The 24,317-nt window shown below is 38.2% G+C and overlaps 1 protein-coding gene across 8 annotated transcripts in view; it reads left to right on the top strand.

Annotated features, from left to right (window-relative positions):
* Positions 1-24,112, top strand: part of LOC111609414 (transcription factor 4-like) — a 105,592-nt gene extending 81,480 nt beyond the window's left edge. For 3 of the 8 annotated variants that reach the window (XM_023337784.1, XM_023337786.1, XM_023337788.1), the window contains 4 exons: positions 366-424; positions 16,263-16,389; positions 17,677-17,726; positions 23,552-24,108. In XM_023337784.1, coding sequence (XP_023193552.1) covers positions 366-424; positions 16,263-16,389; positions 17,677-17,726; positions 23,552-23,674 — 359 coding nt within the window. In that variant the 3' untranslated portion in view covers positions 23,675-24,108. Of the gene's footprint in view, positions 1-365; positions 425-16,262; positions 16,390-17,676; positions 17,727-23,551 lie in introns of all 8 variants that reach the window. The other 5 variants (XM_023337780.1, XM_023337781.1, XM_023337782.1 and 2 more) reach the window with 3 other exon arrangements.
* The last annotated feature ends 205 nt before the right edge of the window (positions 24,113-24,317 follow it).

Consider the following 24,317-nt stretch of genomic DNA (forward strand, 5'->3'; position numbering starts at 1 on the left):
GGCTACATGCTAGTTGACACGCTACTAGCTAGCGTTTGCAAACCAGCCAATCCAGGAGCGCCATTTGTTTTCCTTGATGCTGATTGGCTGAACCACTGAGACGGTTTCCACAGCGCATATTAAAGCATATTTAGGTATTTAGGTGGAATCAGCCTTTTTAGAGGCCGTCTCAAGTATTTGCACGTAACATTTGTGCTAATCCTGACCAATGTTCATGTTGTTTTCTCTGTGTTTGGTTATATGAAGAATAAATTGGTAAATATATGATTTCTAACATAAGTTTCACCTCTTTCAACACATGAGAGAGAGAAGAAATGAAGTGTGAAATGAATGACTACAAACTGTGTTGTCTTTTTCTCATGTAGGTAAATCGGAGAGGAGTTCTTACCCGTACGGCAGGGAGTCCAACCCACACTGCCATCAGGTCAGTGAGACTTTAAATGTGTCTTTTATCGGCGCCCAGCAGGCGAGCAGCCGGCAAGACGCTGGCCTCTGTTGCTGCTTCGCTGTGGGTGGAAACGTCTCAACTGGAGCAAAAACTCAAGAGCAATCTGGGTGTTCATCACTTTAACGTCCTGAATGACAACAAACCACCACAAAATCACCCTGCAGCTTCTAAGACCACTTCTTCATCAAAACCTGGTGGGAAAGAATGTAAAAGTGCTGAAAAATCAACATTTACTGAAGTTAATTTACTTTAGAGTGAAGAAGTTATCACCAAATTCATTCCAATCCTGATTTAATTCAGAATAAAAGTTCTTCGGTTTTAGATCATTTGTTTTGAACTTGGATTTCACTCCAGTTAATCCTTTCCCAATAAACGAAAATTATTTCTCTAACAGTCGTTCAAATCATTTTTATGTTTAATTTGAAATAAACTTGTTTCTATTACTATTTGAATCTGCTAAAGTAAAAATATTTGCTCCATATAATCAAATTCTAACCTCATTATTTCCAATTGATTCCAAATAAATAAATTCAATTTAAAATTTCATCCAGTTCAATTTATAAAGCGGAAAATAATTATATTTATTCATAATATATAAAAGTTTCGCATTTTAACAAGTTTTTTTTTATATTAACAACTTTATCTCACTATAAAGATAAAGTTTCTTGTTACAACCAGTTTTATGTTTTGTTTTGAGAAACGTTCTGGTTTAATCAGTTCTATATTTTGTTATAACGGTTTTCTGCTCCTGAATTTACTCTGTAAATTCATTCTATTGAAATGTATTCAAATTCAAAAACACTGTATAGATCCCAAAGGAAAATTAAATAATATGTAATCAGTTTGTTTTAGTCCTACAAAGAGTCCAAATGTATTAAATTATTAACATTTGATTCAAATCCGTCCAGTTAAAACCAGTTTTATCCTCCAGATCAGTGTTGTATAAAGTACTGAAATCTCAGAGTCAAGTAAAAGTATAAGTACCTCTCCAAAATACGACTTTGGTAAAAGTCCAAGTCACTGACTGAAATGTTACTTGAGTTAAAGTCTTAAAGTATCTGAAACTTCTTGTACTTAAGTATGGAAATTACTGTAAAAATGGATGTACTCAAGTAATGTAATGAAAAGTACAAGTAAAAAGTAAAACAAGGCAAGTTTGAATGACATTTCTTATATTTTGGTAAACTTGTCAAATAAACTTAAAATAATGTACCCAACCAAGTGCAGGCAAAATGAAACCTGCTAATAAATTGTTCCAGTTTTAAAGAGTAGCACATGTTAATGGTTTGTGGTTTTGAACTTGCATGCCTTTCCTATATTCGTTAAATTTAGTCTAAATTGCTATCGCTATGGCTTCTGTCCCCCATTGAACTAGGGTGACCAGACGTCCTCTTTTTCCCGGACATGTCCTACTTTTCAGACCTAAAAAGATGTCCGGGGGGAATTTAAAAATTGTCCGGGATTTTGGTCAATTGCCTCAAAACACATTACATAGCTTACAGTGCATTATAGGGCACGGCGCTGCGTGTCACGTAATCCCTGAGCCGCGTCAGTGCGGGCAGCACTCTTCTCTGTTCGTCGTCGTCCCCCCCACCCACCCGGTGTAAGGTGTTCTGATTTCTGATTTCCCCAACAATGGGAGAAGCGAAGCAGGTGTATCCTATTGGTGGTGATGAACAAGCCCAGGCAAGCAGGCTACGGACTTTGTTAGGTAGCCTGCTTGCTACTTGCTAATCAGTAGGTGGGATCAAAACACTTTGTTTCTCTCTCTCGCTTTTTTGTAACGAGTAACTAAACCACACATTGAAAATGTATCGGAGTAAAAGTACGCAATTAAGTTCGGAAATATAGTGAAGTAAAAGTGAAAGTCATCAAACATTTCCATACTCCAGGAAAGTATGAAGTACTCCAAAATATACTTAAGTACAGTAGTGAAGTACTTTTACTTCGTTACTATACAACACTGCTCCAGATGATTTTAAAGCGTTTCATACAGTTTGTTCAGATATTAGAATCGATTGTCTGAGATGGACAAAAATGAATCAACAAAGAAAAATATTTATATTTTTCCTAGAAAAGTTTTGATCTCCTAACTGCATGACCTCTGTATGTATTTATGTGCGATTATTCAAATTTAAAATACAGAAAAGCATTGATTGATGTGTCCATCTCCCTCATAAACAACATCTTTGAGGAATATTTTTATATTTCTCACAGAGGCTCATAACGTGGCCACTTATTTCCAACTTTACAAACTAACTGTAATTAATTTTAAATGCAAAGATGATATTTTGCAGATCATAGCAGCAGGTGTTATTAGGACTTTGGTGAAAGCTTTGTTTTGAATCTGCTCTCGTTTTCTGCTCATTTCTGGTGGAGCAAATGCATTCATGCTAAAGTGCTGCTGATAATTAAGACGTACAGATGTTGCGTTTTGATTCTGCTGCTGGAATATTAAACAGAAAGAGTCTTCAACTGTTGGCTCTACTTTGATGACCGCCAATTTAGAAAATGCATAAGATTTATCCCAGTGCAAGCTGTTGGAAATGTGCGGTCTGATGTTGTGGATTTCTGTTTATTTTTGTCACCAACATATAATAATTAAGGCTTATCAAAGTGCCATGATTCACACATGGCGAAAATGCTATGCTACAAGGTGCTGCGGATTATTCATGAATAAGTGAAATGAATTCATCAGATCTCCTGCAGATCAAAAAGGTTTGAGTTTCAGACGAGATGAAAGCTGGAGGATAATTGTGGAAAATTAGATCTGCTCAGTAAAACACTTATGGACGCCTCTTGGTGCTGCATCTGACACCGGTTTTCAGAAAATAACTTGTACAGGGATTGTTTGGTGAGATAAAGTTTTCTCTCAGTCAAAATGATATATAAATTCAAAAAAAGTTTGTATTTTCTTGGAAAAACCTCTGGAACGGAAAGTCATTTTAGACATTTATGCTAAAGGTTTGGCGAGTAATTTGAGTTTGTAGTTTTCTGGCTGATCACTGATCTTCACTTTATAGTTCAATACCATTTTTTTATTCTCTGAAAAGTCGCTAAATATAAACACATAGTTGCTAAGATGTCAACATTATTGTTAACTGCAGAAATGTGAAAGATATTAGCACCATTTATTCACCCAAAATTAAGGAAATCGGGTCAGATTTATGGCTAGTACCACTAATATCCTGTACATTTTGCAAAAGAACCATTTAAAGGTTTCCCCACCTGATAGCCTGGTAGACTCGGTTTGATTCAGGACGGAAATTGCAACATTTATTCTATTTTCACAATAGTTTAAAACCAACAAACCCTGTTCCCCTCCTGGCCTATGGGGGCGCTGCACCAAGAACCACTGAATGAAACGACCCAGAAACCTCTGAAGACCCTGAGCTCAACTTCCTCCTTCACCAAATGGAAACAAAAATGGAGTGGCATCAGATTTTAGCGGTTGGAGGATTTTTCAAGCCATTTCTCCTACTAGTGCTAGGCTAATGTGTTTGTGTTTGATTTACCCAGAATGCCCTGCGCTGTAGTCCGCTTCCTGCTTTTGATGTGATCTCCAGTTCGCTTGGTGTTCACATATGTATTGGAACTGAACCAGAGTTCACTCCGACCAAACCCAGGGTTAGGGTTTGTAACTGTTGTTTGGAACTTGAAACTGCCTGTTACCCAGCAGGTTGTTGCTAGGCAACCAAAGAACAAATGAGTTAGTTGATTCCACCATCTTAGCTTAGCTAGAAAGCTACATTTCCCAGAATGCCTTGCGGTTCTGGATTGGATTTCAGTGAATGTTCTATATATTGAATATTGAATCGGGTGTATTATCTATCGATATTGATATTGTTATTGATTTATTGTCCGGCCCTAACAGGAAGTAACCTGAACGTTTAAGGAACCAAATGTTTGACTGACTGAGTCGTAACATTTCCGTCCTGATCTGCCATTTCCAGCCTCCTCTTCCTTCCAGCTGCGGCTTTTGTCTGAGACGACATCAACCCGAAGAGAGTAGAAATATTAAATGAATCAAACATCGCTGCGTCTCTGGCCATTTTCCGACTGGGCTGCTGTCAAATTATCCTGCTCCAGAGTCTGAATGGCTCCTGATGGAAATTGTTGGATTAATTTACATGCTGGGCTGAGGTCCAACATCCTTGGCTGTTAGTGAAAGATTGAGAGAGAGCAGGAGTAAAATAAAACGTAGAGCGGGGCGGAGAGGTTTTCACTGATCCATGTTTATATCAGCAGTTTGCTTTTCTGATTCCTGATTGGAGGCAGTTTGTATCAACGTTTTGAACTTTACCCCCAAAGATGCCTGATACACTGGCATTCTCATTTTTTTAGCATCCTTCTCACAATAAACAGTTATTAATGATTTATAGATGAACATTTGTGAAATGATAGCACTTAGTTTTAATTCAAGTGTATTAAGCTAGAAACTAGATTAAAAATACTTGGTAATACTTTGTGTTTTAGTGAATGTGTTGTAGCTTTATCTTCTGCTGCTTTGTCTCGGGTCCAGAGTTTATTGAATTCCTTTGCTGGAGTTGAGATCATCTGTTTGTTTGTTGTTAGCGTATTTCAGAGGTGATGCGGAGCCGTAATGCGGCGGTGGAAGCATCATCCTGGGTCGTACGTCCCACCCATGGCTGCTATCTGAAGGAGCGTAGTCATGTGACTTTGACTGGGCCGCAGCCTGCGTCTAATGCTACAAGAAATAAAGTATTAAAAATGACTGAAGGCTTCATTTTTTTAAATCTTGAAATGCAAACATGTGCACTTAAATCCAGGCACATAAAATCAGCCGTTTGCATAAATATGCGTCTGCCTCAGACATTATGCGAACACGCATGAGGGAAATGTATGTAGATGGACTTGAATTACGGGGTGCAAACTGCGTCAATAAGCTGCAGCAGGCCGAGTTTTCATCACCTGCTCAGACCTCTGCAGGTGCAGCAGCAGCTTCCTCGCTCAGTCCTCCACGAGCTGAAATGGCCCTTTAAACACTCCAGAGGCTCTTCAAACATGCTGACCTTTGACCCCAGATCTAATCTGTCGGTTCGAGAGACTGCGGAGTAATGGCTCTCCAACAGAACTTCACCACAAAGCTGCAGTTCAGCTCCAAACATGCCGTTTTTCACTCGTATAATCACATTTAAACGTTTAAATACTTTGATTTTCCTGTCATGTTTGCTCTGCAGTGTTTATTCATAGCAGAAAATCTGATTTTTTAAAAACAATTACTATAATTATGAAATTGCTTATAATTCAGGGGAGTAGAAAACCTGCAAAGAAGTTATTTCAGCTTATTGTTATTGGTAATAAAACACAAGTATGGAAAAAGAGAATAATTAGCTTTTACTTCTGGCAGACAATCGGCAAATATTGGGAAGAAAAAAGTGCAAAAACATTAATTACAGTAGCAGTTTGTCCACTGACTTCATAATTTTTGAAAATAAATTTGCTGAATGGAAACACGTTAATTTTGAGAAACTCATGAAAAGGTTTTTTTTTTTGGCCGCATTGGTTTCGGTTTATTTCACAAAGCTGTAATGGAAACATTTTTTTTTTGGCATTTCACGAGTCACATGATCAACAACCGGATGTTACTACTGACAGAAACCACGAAGAAGACAGACAGGAAGCAGTTGGCCGATCATAACTCTGAACATATTGCATTTCATATTTAATGTATATATTACATTACATTTGGGAATATTAACAGTTTTGTAGAGATTTGTGATGGAAACACAGCTTATGAGTGAAGGAATTTTACTTAAAGGATTTCGGAAACTTTGACCTGTTTACGCCGAGCTGCAGGGCTCTAAAGACATCATTTGAAGCACTCTGTGTTTCGGCTGTTTTGCAGTTTTCTGGAAGTTTGTCCCAGATTTGTGTTGCATAGAAGCTGAATGCTGCTTCTATATGTTGGGTTTTATGGTTTTTATCCAAACCCAGTTTGACTTTTACAATTTTCTATTTAGATTTCACGTCGGAATATTGATCCTGTGTCTGATTCACACTGAAAATGCTACGCAAAATGATCCGTGTGATATTTTTTCCAATAAGGTTTTCTGTTGTGTTGTTAAAACCAGTTTTTATCAGTGAAACATGTCAAGTTTTTTCAGTTTCAAATCTTTTTTTCAGTTAAATTATTTTCAGTTTCAAAAAATGTTTTTGGAACTACCTTTATGGCCATAATTTAGCTCCGTATAGTCGCTGTGTTGAGCTGTCAGTCATGACTCAACACCCCATATGTATCCCCTATCTGAGGCTCTGCCTCCAATCCAAGCAAGGTCAGACGTTTAAGTTCCTTTTTCCTTTTAGTTTATAAACTTGATGGCACCCATTTAGCTCCATACAGCTGCTGTTTTTGGTTGTCTGGTTTTTATCAGTTTGAAACTAAAAAGAAAGAAAAGAAAAACCTAAAACCTGATCTCAAAATCAATTTTGAACTTTTTTTTTTCAGATTTAAATAATTATTTTTGGTAATTATTTGCATAAATATTTTATGGCCCCAACTTTATGGCCCCAGTTTAGCTCCATATATTTATCTCTGCATTAATAAAGTAATAACTGCTGTTTTAATACAGTATGTGCACCAGCATAACTACTGTTGTCTATGCATGTTATTAGACAGCACTAGGAGATTATTTGCGTAGTAAAAACCAAAGTTTTGATTCATAAATCGGAGCGTTTTCCTCTCCAGCTGCTCTCCAGGTCCGAACGCTCAACACACAGATCCAGCTGCTCGGGCTCTCCAGAGACTCTCAGCCGTCATTTAGTCTCATCTGCCGACCGCACAGATCGACTCGACTTTATTTTGTTTTTGCCATCAATCACTAACGCACCTTAATGCAGACGAGCGCGCGCAGGTCTGTGTGTGTCGACGCCTGAGCTGTGACAGCTGACGGTGTGTGTGTGTGTGTTTTGGTATCCGGACCACCCAGAGGATTGTTTACTGTTTCCATGTTATGTGAAATTATTAAGCTGTTAGAGATACAGTCAGGGTGAAAAGGAAGCACAGCCCTTTATGATATCTACAGATCTCATAAAAATCATTATTTATTAACGATGAAACCAAAATGGAAGAGTTGGGTTTGGTCCACCTTCATCTGCTGAACAGATGGACTCGGTCTGGAAAACTTTGGCCTACAGAAAAGATCTTGTTCCACTCAGTGAGGGTTTCCCTATCTGATAGTCTGGAAGAAATGGTTTGATTTCGGACAAAAATGCATCTCCAGCTGCTGTGGTTCTTTCTCTCTGTTCTGAGTCAAACCAACCTGTTCCCCTCCTGGCCTGTGGGGGCGCTGCACCAAGAACCACTGAAGGAAATGACATGAAAACCTCTGAAGACGTTGAGAGCAACTTCCTTCTGCACCAAATCGAAGTAAAAATGGAGGCGTCAGATTTTAGCAATTGGAAGATTTCTCAAGCCATTTCTCCTGCTAATGCTAGGCTAACACGTTTGTTTAGTTGTATTTACCCAGAATGCCCTGCGCTGTAGTCCACTTCTTGCTTTCGGAGCGGTCTCTGGCCCGCTTGGTGTTTCCATATGCATTCAAACTAAACCAGAGTTCACTTCAACCCAACCCAGATGGAGGTTTATAGACAAATCGCTTTAATCCAACTCCTGTCCGTCTGCCTAGAAAGTCTGGTTTGGTTGATGTGAATGCTAATCGACCTCTGACCTCTGGTCCTCCAAAAACCGGTCTTAATTCAGATGAAATGAACTCAGGTTTGGTTTGAATGCATATGTGAACGTCAAGCAGACCAGAGACCGCAAAAAAAAGACAGGAAGTGGACTACAGCGCAGGGCATTCTGGGTAAATACAACCAAAACTCTAGCGTTAGCCTAGCGCTAGCTGAAAAAATGGCTTGAGAAATCCTCCAACCAATAAAATTTGACGTTTCCATTTGGTGAAGGAAGTTGCTCTCAGTGTCTCCGGAGGTTTTTGTGTTGTTTCCTTCAGTGGTTCTTGGTGCAGCGCCCCCACAGGCCAGGAGGGGAACAGGTTGCTCAAAGGGTTTGGTTGTTTTGACACTAGCGGCTTTTCCACTGAAATTATGCAAATTGGAATAACGAAAATATATTTGCTTGATGGAAAGATGACAATCTAAAAAGAAGTCATCTGAAACTGTAACAAATATTGTGATTTATGTCACCAATTGAATCCATATATATTCTAGAATATTTTTAGATCTTGATGCGATGAGTTGCTTTTTGAGATCTCTGGTCTGCTTCCTGCTGCGAGACAGGTTTTGTTTAGGCCAGTATCTGGTGAAGTTGAGGTAAAACCGGTTTAAGGTCAGCGGATCTGGTTGCTTTGTGCGCCAGGCGGCTGGGTTTGTTCCAGAAGTTTCTGTCAGGCATCACGAGGCGACGCGGGGAGCTCCTCTGTCAGCCGCTTTAACCCTCTCCTCTCTCTGATGTGTCGAACATCAAACGCTGCGCTGTCACACGTTACACACACACCGCGCGCCAACAGCTGGTAACAGACACCGAGCAGAGCTGAGCTGTCACATCCACACTGCAGAGCTGACACACACACCGGCAGATCGCACACACTCCTCACATCCAGCCTCCATCAGACGACGAAGAGTCAGCGGATATTTTCCTCTTCCTCCGGATTCTTATCTGTGACAGATTAAGGGACGACCCAGGGACGTTTTAAAATTGTTATTATTAAAGGACGACGTCTCACTCCGGTTATCTTCAAAAAGTATTCACACCCTTTCAACTTTTTCCTCACTTTTAACATATTTATTGAAGTCGAGAAGAAAAAATTAAATACTTTTAAGAATAAAAATCTGAAAAGTGTGTCATGCCTTTCAGACCTAAATTGTTAATGCTGAACCACCAAACACATAAAAAACTATAACATTAAACATAAAATACTTAACTGAAGCTAATGCTAAACTGCTACAATTATTTAAAAACAGAAGCTAAAGCAAATTTACTGAAATCATAAATTACTTAGCTTAAGCTAATGCTAAACTTTAAATTTTATTTAAAAAATAGGAGAAACTAACACTAAACTGTTAAAAACATTTAAAAAATTTAAAGAATCTAACGCCAAACCGCTTAAAACATAAAATACTTAACTGAAGCTAATGGTAAACTGCTACAATTATTTAAAAAATTACCAGAAGCTAACACCAATCTTCCAAACACATAAAAGCAGAAGCTAATGCTAAACTTCCAAACACATAAAAGCAGAAGCTAATGCTAAACTTCCAAACACATAAAAGCAGAAGCTAATGCTAAACTTCCAAACACATAAAAGCAGAAGCTAATGCTAAACTTTAAAACACATAAAAGCAGAAGCTAATGCTAAACTTCCAAACACATAAAAGCAGAAGCTAATGCTAAACTTTAAAACACATAAAAGCAGAAGCTAATGCTAACTTGCTCAACACATAAAACATTTTTGGAAGCTACTCTAATGTGCTGAAAACATAAAATACTTACCTGAAGCTAATGCTAAATGCATTTTAAAAAGTAGCTGAAGCTAACACTAAAGCATTAAACATATTAAGAAATTACCGGAAGCTAATGCTAAAACACTTAAAAGTTTAAAAAAGATGTTTGGAAGCTAACACTGAACTGCTAACAAACTGCTCAGTTATCATTTATGTATTTATCTCTTGATCCATTTTAGCTTCTTCCATCTGATTTTCAACTGTTTTTTGAAAATATTTGGTTTTCTACGCCTCTTTAGCTGCTTTTTCATGATTCTGTCTTGTGTTGGTTTTCCTTTCTCTCCTGTCATTCATCATGGTTTGTATTTTTCTGTTTTTTACCTTTCCATCTCACCAAACACTCGGCTAATTGTTTTCTCCCTCCTGTCCTTAATATTTCCTCCTCCCTTCATCTTGAATTCCCCCACCTCATGCTTTCCATCCTTTTAATTGCATTTAGGATGCTGCCAGATACTGCGAGGTGTAATGTGCTGTCTGATTCCTCTCTAAGTGTTCTTAAATGATCACTATTTATTTGTCAAGCCAAGCGTTGAGCGCTAATTAAGGAGAAATGCTTTGAACTGCTCGCTGTGTGTGATTGGCTGTTAGCGTGTGAAGCCGATGGAAGACAGAGGAAGACGTCTTGTTGAAGTCAGTCCTGCTCTGAAGCGTTTGCTTCGTTTTTGGTTGGTTGTTTACTTTATGGGATGAATCTACGACGGTTTCACGGGGAAACAGACTCAAACTTTCAGATATTGTAGGACATGACTGACCAGAACTGAACCCAGATCCAGTTGAAACTGTTTTTCTGTTGAGGTTTCCTTCCCAGCTCCAGTCATTGAGTCCCACCGTCCGGCAACTGTAGGATTCACTAGAAGCCATTTTTAACCTTCGTAGTCCAACTGAGACCTCACAGAATCTCTCACCTGAGATTGGAGGTCAAAGTTGCAACATTTGTTGCATTTTCAGTTGCTGAAGCTCAAAACATTTAAAACATTTGATCAACATGTTGCCGTCTTCATTTACCCAGAGAGACGAGGATGGATGGATGGATGGATGGATGGATGGATGGATGGATGGATGATAGAAGGATGAATGGATGGATGGATAATGGATGGATGGATGGTTGGATGGATGAATGGATGGATGGATGGTTGGTTGGATGATAGAAGGATGGATGGATGGATGGATGGATGGATGGATGATGGATGGATGGATTCATAGTTGGATACTGGATGGTTGAATGATGTACGGTTGGATGTTTACTTGATGCTAAGATAAAGAAATATTGCTGCTCTGTTCATTATTGATTATTGATTTTGGTTGAACTGTTTGTATTCGACCTTCTGGACCGATAGGAAGTGATCTTGTCGAATCCGAGCTCTCTGATTGGCCAAGCAGCCTCAGCCAGAACCAATCAAATCCAGTCTTCTAGTAACAAATAACTGGACATCTTAATAAACCCGCCTCGGCTTGTTGAGCTTCCCATCCGTCGTTCCGTTGCCACTGAAACCCGTTGCCGTTGCCGACTGGGTCCCAGCTGCTCATACAGACCATAATAACCAAGACGGATCACCAGAGAGCGAGGCGGAGACGCACGGCGCACACAACCAATCGGACGGACACACCACCGGATCGCTTGACGCACAAAAATAAACGCATGCAGATACGAACGAAGCCGTCCTCCATGATGGATGGCTGCCTGAATCCGACACAAGCAGCGTTACCGCAGCGACCGCCTCCTCCGCCCTCGCGCGGCGCTCACGTGTCATCAATTTCCAGCATGAGAGACGCGAGGAAGGAGGGAGGCAGGAGGCAGGAAGGAGTCATTAATTACCAGGAAGTGCTGGCGAGGCAGCGGCGCACCTGTACGCCAGCTGACACACACACACCCCCGCGCACGCACACACACACACTCCTGAGGGAGTCGGACCCGGAGGCTGCTGCTGCTGCACGGAGAAAACCAGCCGAGACGAAGAAGCTGTGGAGGTTGTCTGGTCAATAAAGGATTTTAATTTAGAAAACCTTTGGAAAAAAATGTGAAAAATGGAGAAATACTTTTATTCTGCTCACAGTGTGTAGCGCTAGCTTAGCTAACAGCTAACAGTCGCTCCAGTAAACACCGGGAAGTGTCTTGTTGTCCTGATATTTACTGAACTGGACACTGTAAAACTGTAACATACAACAAGTAACACCTTAAAGTTACAATTATTAATGGACAACAAAAATATTCAATATTTAATTTTTCATGAAAAAAAGATTTAATGTCACCAATTGGATGAATGTGCTTACATATTTTCAACCTTAAAAATCATACATATTTTCTTGATCTTTTGGACACTTTTCAAAATGGCCGCCATTTTTGAAATGGAGAATATATGTTTGTACTAAAATCAGCAGTACTTGTTGTCAGTGGTGAGCACAGCTAACCAAACCGTTAGGTTCACTAAACACTAATTTGTTAAACAAGAATATTAGCTTTGCTAATGCTAAACCGCTAAACGCATAAAAAATTTACAGAAACTAACACAAAACATCAAATACTTAACTGAAGCTCATGCTATAGTGCTACATTTATTTAAAATGAACAGAAGCTAATATTTTCAGCTAATGTGCTGAAAACATAAAATACATAGCTAATACATTGCTAAACTGCTAAATTCATTTTTTAAAATAGCAGAAGCTAACTCTAAATCGCTGAACACTTTAGAAAATTACCAGAAACTAGTGCTAAGCTACTTAACATGTTCAAAAAAATTATTTAAAACTGACACTAAACTGCTAAGCACAGGATGCTAACGAATGAGAACCATTTTCAGCCCAACCTTTAGACGCTGTTTCCTTGTAAATAAAGAGTTAAAAGCTTTTTAAAAACAAACATTTCCATGAATGAAGCGTTGCAGTGAACACCTCGTTAGCTTGTAGCAGAACTCCTTTTTATGTTTGTGATGGTAGGACAGAAAATGATGATTTTTTTCCTTGGATGTTTCTAGTGCAAATATTTAGTGCATTTGGGGGGAAAAAACTAGAAAACTTTTCAGCAAAGATTTAATCTTATTTTAGCCAAAATGTCCTTAAAATTGATTTTTAAAATCTTAGTTCAACTGACAGATTATGTCACTTCTAACATGGTAAAGTGTCTTGTTATAAAAGGAACTGATACTTTTTAAAATCGATATTAAGGTGTCATTGATGTAAAACTAGCGTCTATGTTTTGCTGAAAAGTTACTTTTGTTTTATTTCCATAAAATAGACAGAAAATACACTGTAAGACTTTGTGTTTTTGCAGTGTGCTTCCTGTCTTTCCCATTTTAAAACCTTTTAAGAAGTGATAATGGCCTCTGAGTCACTGATTTTCCACCAGAATTGTTCTGGACTCGGCTTCCCCACGTCATGATGCAGCCTCCACCGTGCTTCCCCGTGCGGACGGCGCGTTTTCAAACTGCTACTGCGACGTTTATTTCCGATTTAATTCGTCGAGAAGCATACGGTCCAGGTAACGAGATGCAGTCGGGCCAGACGGGCGTCCTCCTGCCTCGGCGACCCCGTCTAGTTGCCGTGGAGACCTGGCTTGACGCTCGGGTTTTTCTGCAGGAGAAAAGAAAGAAAGGCGAGCACAATCACTGAGACCCTTTTTGTTTTAGTGGGAACCTCCTTTTAGCCCCGATGGCGGGCGTGCACCGAGCCCCACCGGGGCGGCGGGAACACTGCGCGACTGTGCGCCTTTCTGTCTGGCTGACTTTATTTAAGACAAGGGCCCTTTTGTTTTTGGGCCCCAGGGCCGAGGGCGGCCCTGTAATTGGCCTACTTAGGCCCTGCTTAGCATGAGAAAAGTCTGCGCTAACTTTTTTGTTTTCAGACGGAACAGGTTCGCTGACGAGAATTCAGATCAGGAGGAGAGAGAAAGAGAAAACACCCTCCCTCCTCCGCGCCCGGAGTCTAAACACACTCCTCCGCCTAAAACACACCACACGCTAATTACTTAACGAGGAGCTGGGAAAAAAACATGTCAGAGGAGTCTATTTACGGGCGGAGGGAGAGGCGGCTTCTTTTTCACCTCCAACAAACTTTCTGCGCCACTTTGAATAAAAAAAGAAACCCTCTCTCTGCCTGAATCGGCCCAGATGCCACTTGTTGCTGCAGAAATCACTGAACTTAATTAGCGGGACAATGTGTGTGTGTGTGTGTGTGTGTGTGTGTGAGAGAGAGAGAGAGAGGGAGCGCTGTGAGGCGTAAACAGAGCCGCGGCTCAGAGTCGGAGTCGGTTTGAGTCGGGAGGTGAACGTCATGGTTCTGGTTCTGCTGGTTCCAGGTAGGATCGGCCTGAAAAACACACATCTGTGACGTTTCTGGGTTTGTTTCGGTTAGTTTCTGCTCCGGTCCAGATATTCACACCTGAAATTATAGCAGGAGTTCGGAGCTAGAATGGAGATTTAACCTGCAGTAAGTTCTCAAATAACTTTTTACTCAATTAAAATATTTAATACAGTTTATTTCAGAGTCTGTAATTAAGTAATCAAAATTAATTGGAAAAACTTATGTACTCTGGAAATCTTATGAAGTATTTTTAGTAGCACTTGAAATAACACTTTTTTTATTTTATTTTTTACATCAATTTTAAGAAATTATTTACTGAAAAGAAGCTCAAATTTCGTCCTGAAAAGTTACTAACAAGTTAGATTTTTCTTATTTTAAGTGTATTAAGATTTTTGCTTTAGAACCTAAAATAAAAATATTTGGTCATATTTTGTGTTTTTGCAGTTTATTTACAAAATAAGAATTGATAAATTATTGAATAAGGTTTCAGGAAGCCCTGATCATTCATGGAGCTTCTTTACAAATGTGGACGCTGGCGTTAGCGTTAGCTGCTTCCTGCTTAGCATTCAGATGCTAATTTAGGCTATCGTAGCTTCACTGATAGGCTAACTTCTTTTAGCACAACTTGAACACAACAATAGTCTTTTCTAGCGTCCAGTCGGATCGATTTTTGAAGCAGAAATTAAAATCCAGCGGACCAGAGAAAACGTTTCTGTTGCTAGCGGCTGTAGTTTGTGCATCAGATTTACAGGCGTACCAGAAACATACAAATATTCTTATTTTTATGTTATTAAATAATGAAAACTAACATTTTACAGTCCTGATCCTGGTGTCCTATAATATTATTTATGTTGATAAATGTTGTAAATGTGAGGTTTTAAAAGCTACTTGGCCGTCCTGCAATGTATAGCAAACCAATTTGTCATTTAATTTGAAAATTAGTTCCAAGTCAGTGAGAAAATTTTTCTGTCCAGATATTTTGTTTTGACTCTGAAGACTCAGCAGTTAAATAAAGAGAATGAGCTGTTTTTCAATTTGTCAAAAGAGGTTTCAATCAATCAATCAGTCAATCAATCAATCAATCAATCAATCAATCAATCAATCTTATATAATATAACTCATTTCAGCTACAAAGCAGTTCTAAATGCTTTCCATCATAAAAACATAGAGTAGTTGTATGGAGAGGCAAAACAGTGTAGGAACTGCTGCACAAGGTGGTGGTAGTATCATACTGTGGTTGTTTTAACTCTTTAATGTTTAAATCTATTTGTATTCATAAAAAAATTTAATACTTGACTTTTTACTGCCAAAATTGTGTAGAGACGTATTTAACGATTGCACAAAAAGCCTAGAAGCCAATATTAAATGTCCCAATGAGCTAGTTGTAACTCTGACCACTAGATGGTGGCGAAGAGCTTCCAGTGAACTTATTACTGTGTGTAAAATATGCATCAATAGGCATTAATGGGATACAGCATGACTTTGTGGTGGTTTGATGAAAACGTAGCTTTGCCAAAGTCTGGAAGAACATCCAAACTTTTCCCTTTACAGCAAAGAAAACGTTAAGAATGGTGTCCAAAAAGTGGCCCGGGGGCCATTTAAAGGACTTAAAATGATTCTCACAGCGGTCCAGGTGATGCTAAGAGACGTTTAGCTGAAAAATATGGAGGGAAGTTTGGATATAGTTGTGATTTTAATGTTTGCAATGATAAATTCAAATTTCCAGCTCTAGTTTTTGTTTTGTTCAGTTTTAGATAAATAAGTCAGAACTAGGCGGATGCAGAATGTTTTTGTTTGTTCTGAATAAAAACTTCTAAAACTTCTTGGTGTTGAGGTTTAGTGAAATGTTTGACTTACAGATCTATTTCATTTTGAGCAGTTTTTTCCTTTTGTTATTGATAATTATTTAGCTAATGCTATAATTTTTAATTATCTGGTGCTAAATAACGCTAACATAATTAGCCTAATGATGCTAATCAGTCTGTTTCTCTGGTTCTGTTGTGTTTTCGGTCGCCCGCCTCTCCTGACCCTCCAGGCGGTTCTGGGCGGCGAGCTGGCGATGGGCAGCCCCAGCGCGGCGTCGCCCACCAAGCCGGCGGGTCAGTACTACCAGCACTACGGGTCCAACCCGCGCAGGAGAGCGCTGCACATGGACGCCATGGGTGAGGCTCCTGTTCCTCTAAAACTTTTTCTACATCAAAAGATTTTTTATGTTATTTTTCTTTGAAACATCACAGAGGTTTCCAACATGAGGTTCTCAGCTCCAGTGTGGGACCTGAGGTTTCTGATTAATGAGATGTTTTTGTTTTATTTATTTTTTTATTCTAAATTTAAAGACACATTAACACAAATCCAACAGGTTGATAAATGGATAAAATGTTTTTCAGTCAGAAATCTCAAAATTATGTTAAAAATTCAGCAATTTATTAAATAAATTCCTGGCAGTGGTTTTATTAGGCCAACACTTTTGTAATCATTTTTATTTTCATAAATAAATACATAGAACTAATTAGAACTAGCTTCATAATGACAAAAACAGCTTTTTATTGCTTTATTTAATGTTAAATACAGAACTAATTTCAATATTCAGATTGCTAGGATGTTCTTATTTTCATTATTTAGCATTTACTTTTATATAATTTAATAAAATTAAGTAATTTTATATTATATTGTCCTTTTTTTTGCAAATTCATGAATAATCTCCACATACAGCCATAACAATTGCACATAAAATTGCTTAGTTTTATTTCATTTGCTAGCAGTGTAGTAAATGTAAATTTGTAATTGAATAAAATGTTAATTACATGCTAATTAATAAAATATATAGTAACACAAGCAGAGTTCTCCTGTTAAGTGCAGCTTAAATTGTGCTTCTATTTTTTTACACTGAATGCTGAATATAAAACATATTTTTTGTTGAAATGTGTCACCCTGGTTATTGATGTTAGAATATTTTGCCGTCCTGATTTAAATTTCTACCAATCAGTGAGCAGCGAACATCTGGCTGAAACGGAGACGAACCGTGTTTGGTCGCTTTAAAAACAGGACATAACGAAAACCTTGGGGGCTTTCAGCCTTCAGACGACACACACACACACACACACACACACACACGCACGCCCACACACACACACACACACACACACACACTTTAATAGAAAACGCAGCTAATTTTCCCATCACAGCCTCACCTTCTGAATTAATAGTAGCGTCTCCTTGAGAGAAACTCTGAACACTAATATAAATATTCCAGGAGCTGCCTCTTTTTGTGCTGCTCTCTCTATTTTCTGCCTGTTTTGTGCTGCTCTCTCTATTTTCTGCCTGTTTTTGTGCCGCTCTCTCTATCCTGCCTGTTTTTCCTCCGAAGCGTCTTTCTGAGCGGCGCTCCTGTTGACAGGAAGTGGAATCGCCTCTTAAAATCACCTTTTGCTGTTTTATTTCTCTTGCAGAGGTCCACACAAAAAAAGTGCGGAAGGTCCCTCCCGGCTTGCCGTCCTCAGTAAGTGATGCTGGTTTTTGGTGAATAAAAAGTGCTGATGTTTTCTTTCATTTGTGGGATTGAAGGATGTCCCTGCTGGGCTTCCGTATGGACAAAGTGATGATGATGATGATTCTCTGGTTTTATGACCTGCAGTTTGTTTATAAATAACAGAGGATGTTTATTGTATTGTAATATGTTTATTAATGTTTCAAATGTTTCATTATAGTTTTGTTTATTAGGGTGTTTCTTGTTTTTTGCAATTAATTTCAAGTTTCACAAGTTAAACACAAATTATTTTTCCTTTTTCAGTCAAAATATTTAGTTTTCTAACTTTAATATTTTAGTTTTTTAGCTTTTGAGTTTTCTGAGACCGTTTTAGAAGTTATTGAAGAAGTTTCTCTTTACATTATTTTTAGTTAATTTCTTCATTTTTGTGGCCAACATTGAACGTATTAATAGTTTGTATAGTTACCGTTGTTTTTTTTATGTTTTACAGCTTTAGCAGTAATTCTTTAATTTTTAAGCTTAAATATTTTTACAGATTTGTGTTTAGCTTTTATGCTTTTTAAAAACTTCTTAAAGTTTTTGAAGAGTTTAATTTTTAAAACGTTTTAGTTAAATTTTTTATTTTTATGCTCAATATTGAAAAGTATTCACAGATTTTAGTTATTTATATTTAATTTTTGTACCTGTAATTTAAAGCTAAACTTTTGTATTGATATTTTTTTTTGCGCTTCTCATGATTTAAAGTTTTTTTATAGATTTGATTGTTTTAACGTTTTTAACGTTCTTTTACTTTTTTTTTTTTTTTACAGATTTTACCGTTTTAATAGCTTCTAATTATAGCGATTGCTGCATTTTATTACATTTTAATTATTTAGAAGTTTATTTCACTTCTTGAATTAGTTAAAACTTGATTTTGTTTTTTCACTGTTGATCCATATTTTCTCGGTTCTTTCAGGTATTTTCTGTTTTTTAACTATTTTTCTTCCAGTTGTGTTTCGGGGAGCGTTATGTTTGATCGCAGACGGTTTTATCGGATCGCAGAGCGACTCTGTTCGCGTTTAACATCGATGCTGCTGCGGCATTCGGGTTCCATGTTTGCTGCTTTTGCTGCTGTTTGGTTTTAGATTTGAAGCATTTCTTTAATATCTCGGCGTTTGTGTTGAAGTTGGTTTTTCTTTTTGTATCGGTCTTTGCTCGGGTCTTTGCTCGGGTCTTTGCTCGTTAACGATGGCTGAATATGCAGCGTGTCGGCGGGAGCCCGTTTTGTCCTTCCTTCCTTCGGCGGAGGAAGGAGAGAAGAGCGAACGGCAGGAGAGGGAGGACAGGAAGAGAAAGATGAGTGTGATCTGAAGAGTCCAGGTCAGAGGTCGGATTTTCCGTCAGTAAATCCTGATGGAAGCGTTTCTGCTGTTTCCACCTGCAAACTGCAGTTTCTCTGGACGATCTGTGGCCTCTTGCAGGAACGCTGCGTTTTTTCTTCCTGGTTCTGCAGCTTCTTCCTCCACTAAATGTTGCTGGTAGCGAACAGTTTGGTTGTCGACGGCGTTCTGGATCCGTCCGGGCCGCCGTCGCCCGGCTTCCCGCCGGTTTGTTGGCAGGAGGCGCCGGTTTGCTGTGCAGGGGAGCAGAAAATGAAGCCGAAGCTTTGCAGGTTTAAGTTGGTTCTGTAGAGCCACCGGTTCTGGTTTCATAATCACTGCTCTGTTTTCTGTGATTTCTTTTTGAAGAAGAAGAGCTGCTAACTTTCTGAACACCAAACCACTAAAACACAAACTTCCAGAAACATCTTGTTTCCAGGAGCTGCTGTTGTTTCTGTCTGTAATTACAGAAAATATAAAAACTTTGTGACTTTCTGTTGACTAAATTCATCAAAACTCGACTTTAAAATGCCGATTATTTCTGTTTACAAAACTGATGAAATACTGGAGGGACAGAATAAACATCTGATATTTATTTGATATTATTCCATAATATTCACCAGCAGTTGGCACCACGAGCTAAAAATGTAGCTACGCTAACTCTAATCATAAATATTAATTCTACTAACGCTAAAACGCTAAATCAAGAAGGTACTTATTTGACGCTAGCGCTATAGAGATATAATAACATGGTATTTAGTGGAAGCTAATGCTAAAGCATTATAGTAACATGGTTTTTAGTGGAAGCTAATGCTAAAGCATTATAGTAACATGGTTTTTAGTGGAAGTTAATGCTAAAGCCCTATATTAGCATGGTATTTAGTGGAAGCTAATGATAAAGCCCTATATTAGCATGTTTTTTTAGTGGAAGCTAATGATAGAGCGCTATATTAGCATGGTTTTTAGTGGAAGCTAACGCTAAAGCGCTATATTAGCATGGTGTTTAGTGGAGGTTTTGCTCAAAAGCTGCATTTCTGTGTCTTTGTGTTTTTGCCTGCAGTGAAGCTCATTGTGTAATTTATGGTTTTAATAATTTGTGGTTTTAAGTGTCTATATTTCACTCTGTGTTGCTAAATTTGACACGTTCTCCACTTTAACATTCCTGCTACTTGGGTATGGAACACCAGGAAGGCCAAAAAGATGCAAAATTTGTCTTGTAATAAAACAACAAACAAGCAAAAATCATTAAAATCAGCGATGTGAGGTTAAAAACCACAGACTAGTTCATGATGTTCCAGGTGATGTTAATCAAATGTAGCCTTGATTTAACAGATCTCAGTGTTTAGACGGTTTCTCAGTTCTCTGGAAGTTTGTTCCAGATTTGTGAAGCATAGAAGCTGAATGCTGCTTCTCCATGTTGGGTTCTGGTTCTGGGGATGCAGAGCAGAACCAGAAGAGCTGGGAGGTCTGGGAGGTTGCTATGACAACAGCAGCAGATCTTTAATGTGTTGTGGTGCTAATCCATACAGAAGTATTTTAAAGTCTTTAAATTTTACTACATTTATTTTAGTTTAAGCAGTCGAGTTTAGCTGCTGATTGCTACCGGCTGTACTCACCGTTAGCTATTGAGTAAAGTTACCATTAGCGATCTAGGCTACTTAATGTTAGCTGTTTAATGTAGGTATCAACACCCACCATGTATGCTAACGGTTTGCAGTCTATTATAGTTAGCATTAGCAGCCAAGTATAGTGACTGTTAACTGGCAATGTACTTACTGCTATCTAGTATTGCAACTTATTGTTAGCAATATGGTATACTCACTGTTAGCAATCTACTATAGTTACCATAAGCTACCTAGCATGCTTACTTTTTGCTACCAATCAAACTAAATGCTAGCAATACATTATATTGGCAATCTAGTGCAGTTACTTTTAGCTACCAAGTAAGCTAACTGTTAGCTATTAGCCATGCTAACTGTTAACAACATAGTATAAATATGTTTACTGTTAGCTACCAGCTATACTAATTGATAGCAGTAATAGCATCTCCCTGTTAGCAATCTAATATGTTGCCATTAGCTAATAAATTTGGGGTGTGCTGTGGTGGCGCAGGGGGTTAGCACGCCCCACATTTGGAGGCCTTAGACCCGCGGACGTCACGGGTTCCCGGTCCCGACGACCTTTGCCGCATGTCCTCCTTCAAAAAATGGCGCCGGCTCAGCTGGCTGCCTGCAGACGCAGCTCCCGTCGTGTGTGTGTTAATCTGGGTATAAAAAATTCTTGCTGTAACTGCGAAATAATTTCCCTGCTGGGATGAATAAAGTAATTCTTCTTCTTCTTCTTCTTCTTCTTCTTCTAAATATGCTAACTGTTAGCTACAAACATTATGACCTGTGTTTTGTATTGTATACTTGCGGGTCGTGATCTGGTAGAGTTACCGTTAGCAACAGAGTACGCTCACTGTTAGCATCACCTGTGCTAACTGTTAGCAGTTGTTGGAGTTGAAGTAAATTAAATGTTATATTCTGATTAAATGATGATTTAAGTTGTTTGTTGTGTTTTAGGTCCAACTCTGTTTCCTTTTAGCCTCTTCCTCATGTTTTTAGTGACTCTTCAGCGCTGTTCCTCTATTTTCTAGTTACCATGAGAAAAACTTAAATATATTTAGTTGATTTCTTCATCAAATTTTTAGCTTTAGTCGTATTTTGGACGATTATATTTGGCTTGTAGGTATTTGTTGAAGATTTGATGGGTTTGAACCAGATTTATCTGTAGACAGGAGTATAATAGTCGTCTGATTTTTAGGTTTCTCTGTGATATTTGACATCCTGAAGGCTGCAGAACTTTACAGCCTCGTGTTTTTATTGTTTTATGGGTTAGGTAACGTTTCCTTTGTGCTGAAACCCTCCCCCTCTGTTATTCAGGCGCATTAAGAGAATAGAAACAGACATTTTCTCTGCACATCTTTTCCATTTGCATGATTACACACAAGTGTTATTTAAGTTGTTTTCCTCATTGTTGTGTTGCCCTCCCATATGCTCCATTTAAGGGGAAAACTCTTGTCTGTTTTCTCTCATCTCTGTTTCACATCAACCGCAGACAAAATGGCTCTTTTTCCTTTAATTAATTCATTTCTGTCTCTCTTTTTCTCCCCGTCTCCCTGCGCTGCAAGTTTGTTATTGTTGTTTCTCAAATTTAGTTTGCTGAGCTGATGATTTACTTTGAGAAACAATTAAACGTCACTTGAGAGGAGAGCGTGGGACGTCTTTGTAATCAAAAGAAAATTAGGCATCAGTTGCTAACATTAGCAGGTTGCAGAGTTTCTTTGTTTTGTTTTTTTTCCTTTAGATATCATTGTTTTGGTTAATTTGTTGTCCGCGCTGATAAAGTCTGCAGCTCTTCCTCTGAGCTTTGCTAATGTCGTCTGAACGATGGAGAAAATATATCAGAGAAAATGAACCGTAAAAATGAAGCCATTAAAGAGAAAACAGATCAACTGATTAACGGCATCAGGTGGCCTCCAATTGCAGCTTCATTTTATTCATTTGTTGCAGTAATAATGTCAAATCACTGCAGGTTTTTATATAAATATGACATTCATGCACAGAAACATAATTCATAAAATTCCATTTCTGTTTTTTTGTTGATTTTTAATCAGTTAGAAACACAAAGAAGAAAAAATAAAATCCACATGAATAACTGAGAAATTAAATTCCTCCTCCACATTATGTCCAAAATCAGGAAAATAAATTAAATTACATTTAAAATAGACTCACATGCTTTTTGTCTGATTTGTTTTCTTATCCTATTTTTTACTTATTTTACAAAATTCAACTTTTTGTCATTTAATACAAAATCAACAAATCAGAAGTACTTAGAGGCAAATAAATGTGAAATAATAATAACAATGAAATATTAAAATAAAAATCAAATAGTTAAACTTGATTTTTGTATGATTTTCTGTATTAGAATAAATTTTATTTAGTTTCCACAATCTTTCAGGCTTCACTGAACAAATTTATTCTGTTTATAAGAAAAAGATTTGAGTCACTTTCTATTAAAACACTTACTATGTTTATTATTTATTAGTTTAATGAGTTAAATTGGGAGGAGCAAAGTCGGTGTTTCAGTAAAAGTCTCTGCTTGTTCTAAAAGCTTGGTTATAAAAATCTTTGTGATGTAATTAATGTTTTCTATTGCAAGTAAAATCATTTTTCTGATGTTAAAGTTATTACTTTAATCCAGGTAAAGTGGTTAAAAATGAAAAGTTTACTTGAGTTGCATTTGGGGGCCAAACAAAATCACTCTGAGGGTCACAAATGGCCCGTGCGCCTCATTTTGAACACCTCACCAATAATAGTTCTTAAGTAAATCTTTTTGTTTGTTTTTGTACCAAAATAAATAAGCGTTTTAATTTCAGCAGGTTATGTACTGTGGACTCTGTAATCTTTTTGTTTCTGTTTCCTTTCTGTTCTGGAGGAAACGTCTCCGTCTGACCCAGAGCGGCCGTCCTCGGCGATCCGCCGCCGCCCGTCTCTGAGCGGCTACTTCCTGCCTCGCCGGCGCCCCCTCCCTCCGCGCCTCAGATGTGGTTTTGTTTAAAGTTGACAGCGTTAATTAAATTAAGCCGGGTCTTGCAGAAGGCGCAGTAGGAGAGCCGGCGGTCCCCGGTGGGCCGTGGGCGGATCAGGACCGGGGGCAGAGCTGCGGTTCGGTGAGCCACACTGCCCCCCGCAGGCCGCCCCTGGGACAGCAGCTGAGTCTGAAGAGACGTTTCCAGTCTGAGCTGCAGTTTGGGTTTTCCTCCTGACTCCCAGCGGAGCCGGTTGGATCTGAGGTCCGTTCTTCCACTGCGCGCCGGATTGTTGTGCAGAAACAGGAAGAGGAATTTAGAGCAGCTTATTGTTGCCTGAATCATCTGGCATCCTGTTATTTCTGCCCGTTGGTCTGAACGATTCCAGTTCAGTTTGATGCTGCTGCAGAAAGAAACACTTTAAAATAAAACACAGTTACATTTATTAAAATATGAGTTTGGCAGGAAAGATGCTAATAGACAAAAATATAACATGATTTTAGTAAAATAATGTAAGATAGTAATTTAATTTGATTTAATAAAATAATAATTGCAATCTAAAAGTAAAAATACATACAGTTTATTTTGAATTAATTGTTAAAATTAAATTATAACCATTTTATAATCATTAAATTATTAAATAAAATATTTACTTTAATATTTTATTTATTA

Source organism: Xiphophorus maculatus, chromosome 8 (genome assembly GCF_002775205.1).
Source record: "Xiphophorus maculatus strain JP 163 A chromosome 8, X_maculatus-5.0-male, whole genome shotgun sequence".
Taxonomy (NCBI): domain Eukaryota; kingdom Metazoa; phylum Chordata; class Actinopteri; order Cyprinodontiformes; family Poeciliidae; genus Xiphophorus; species Xiphophorus maculatus.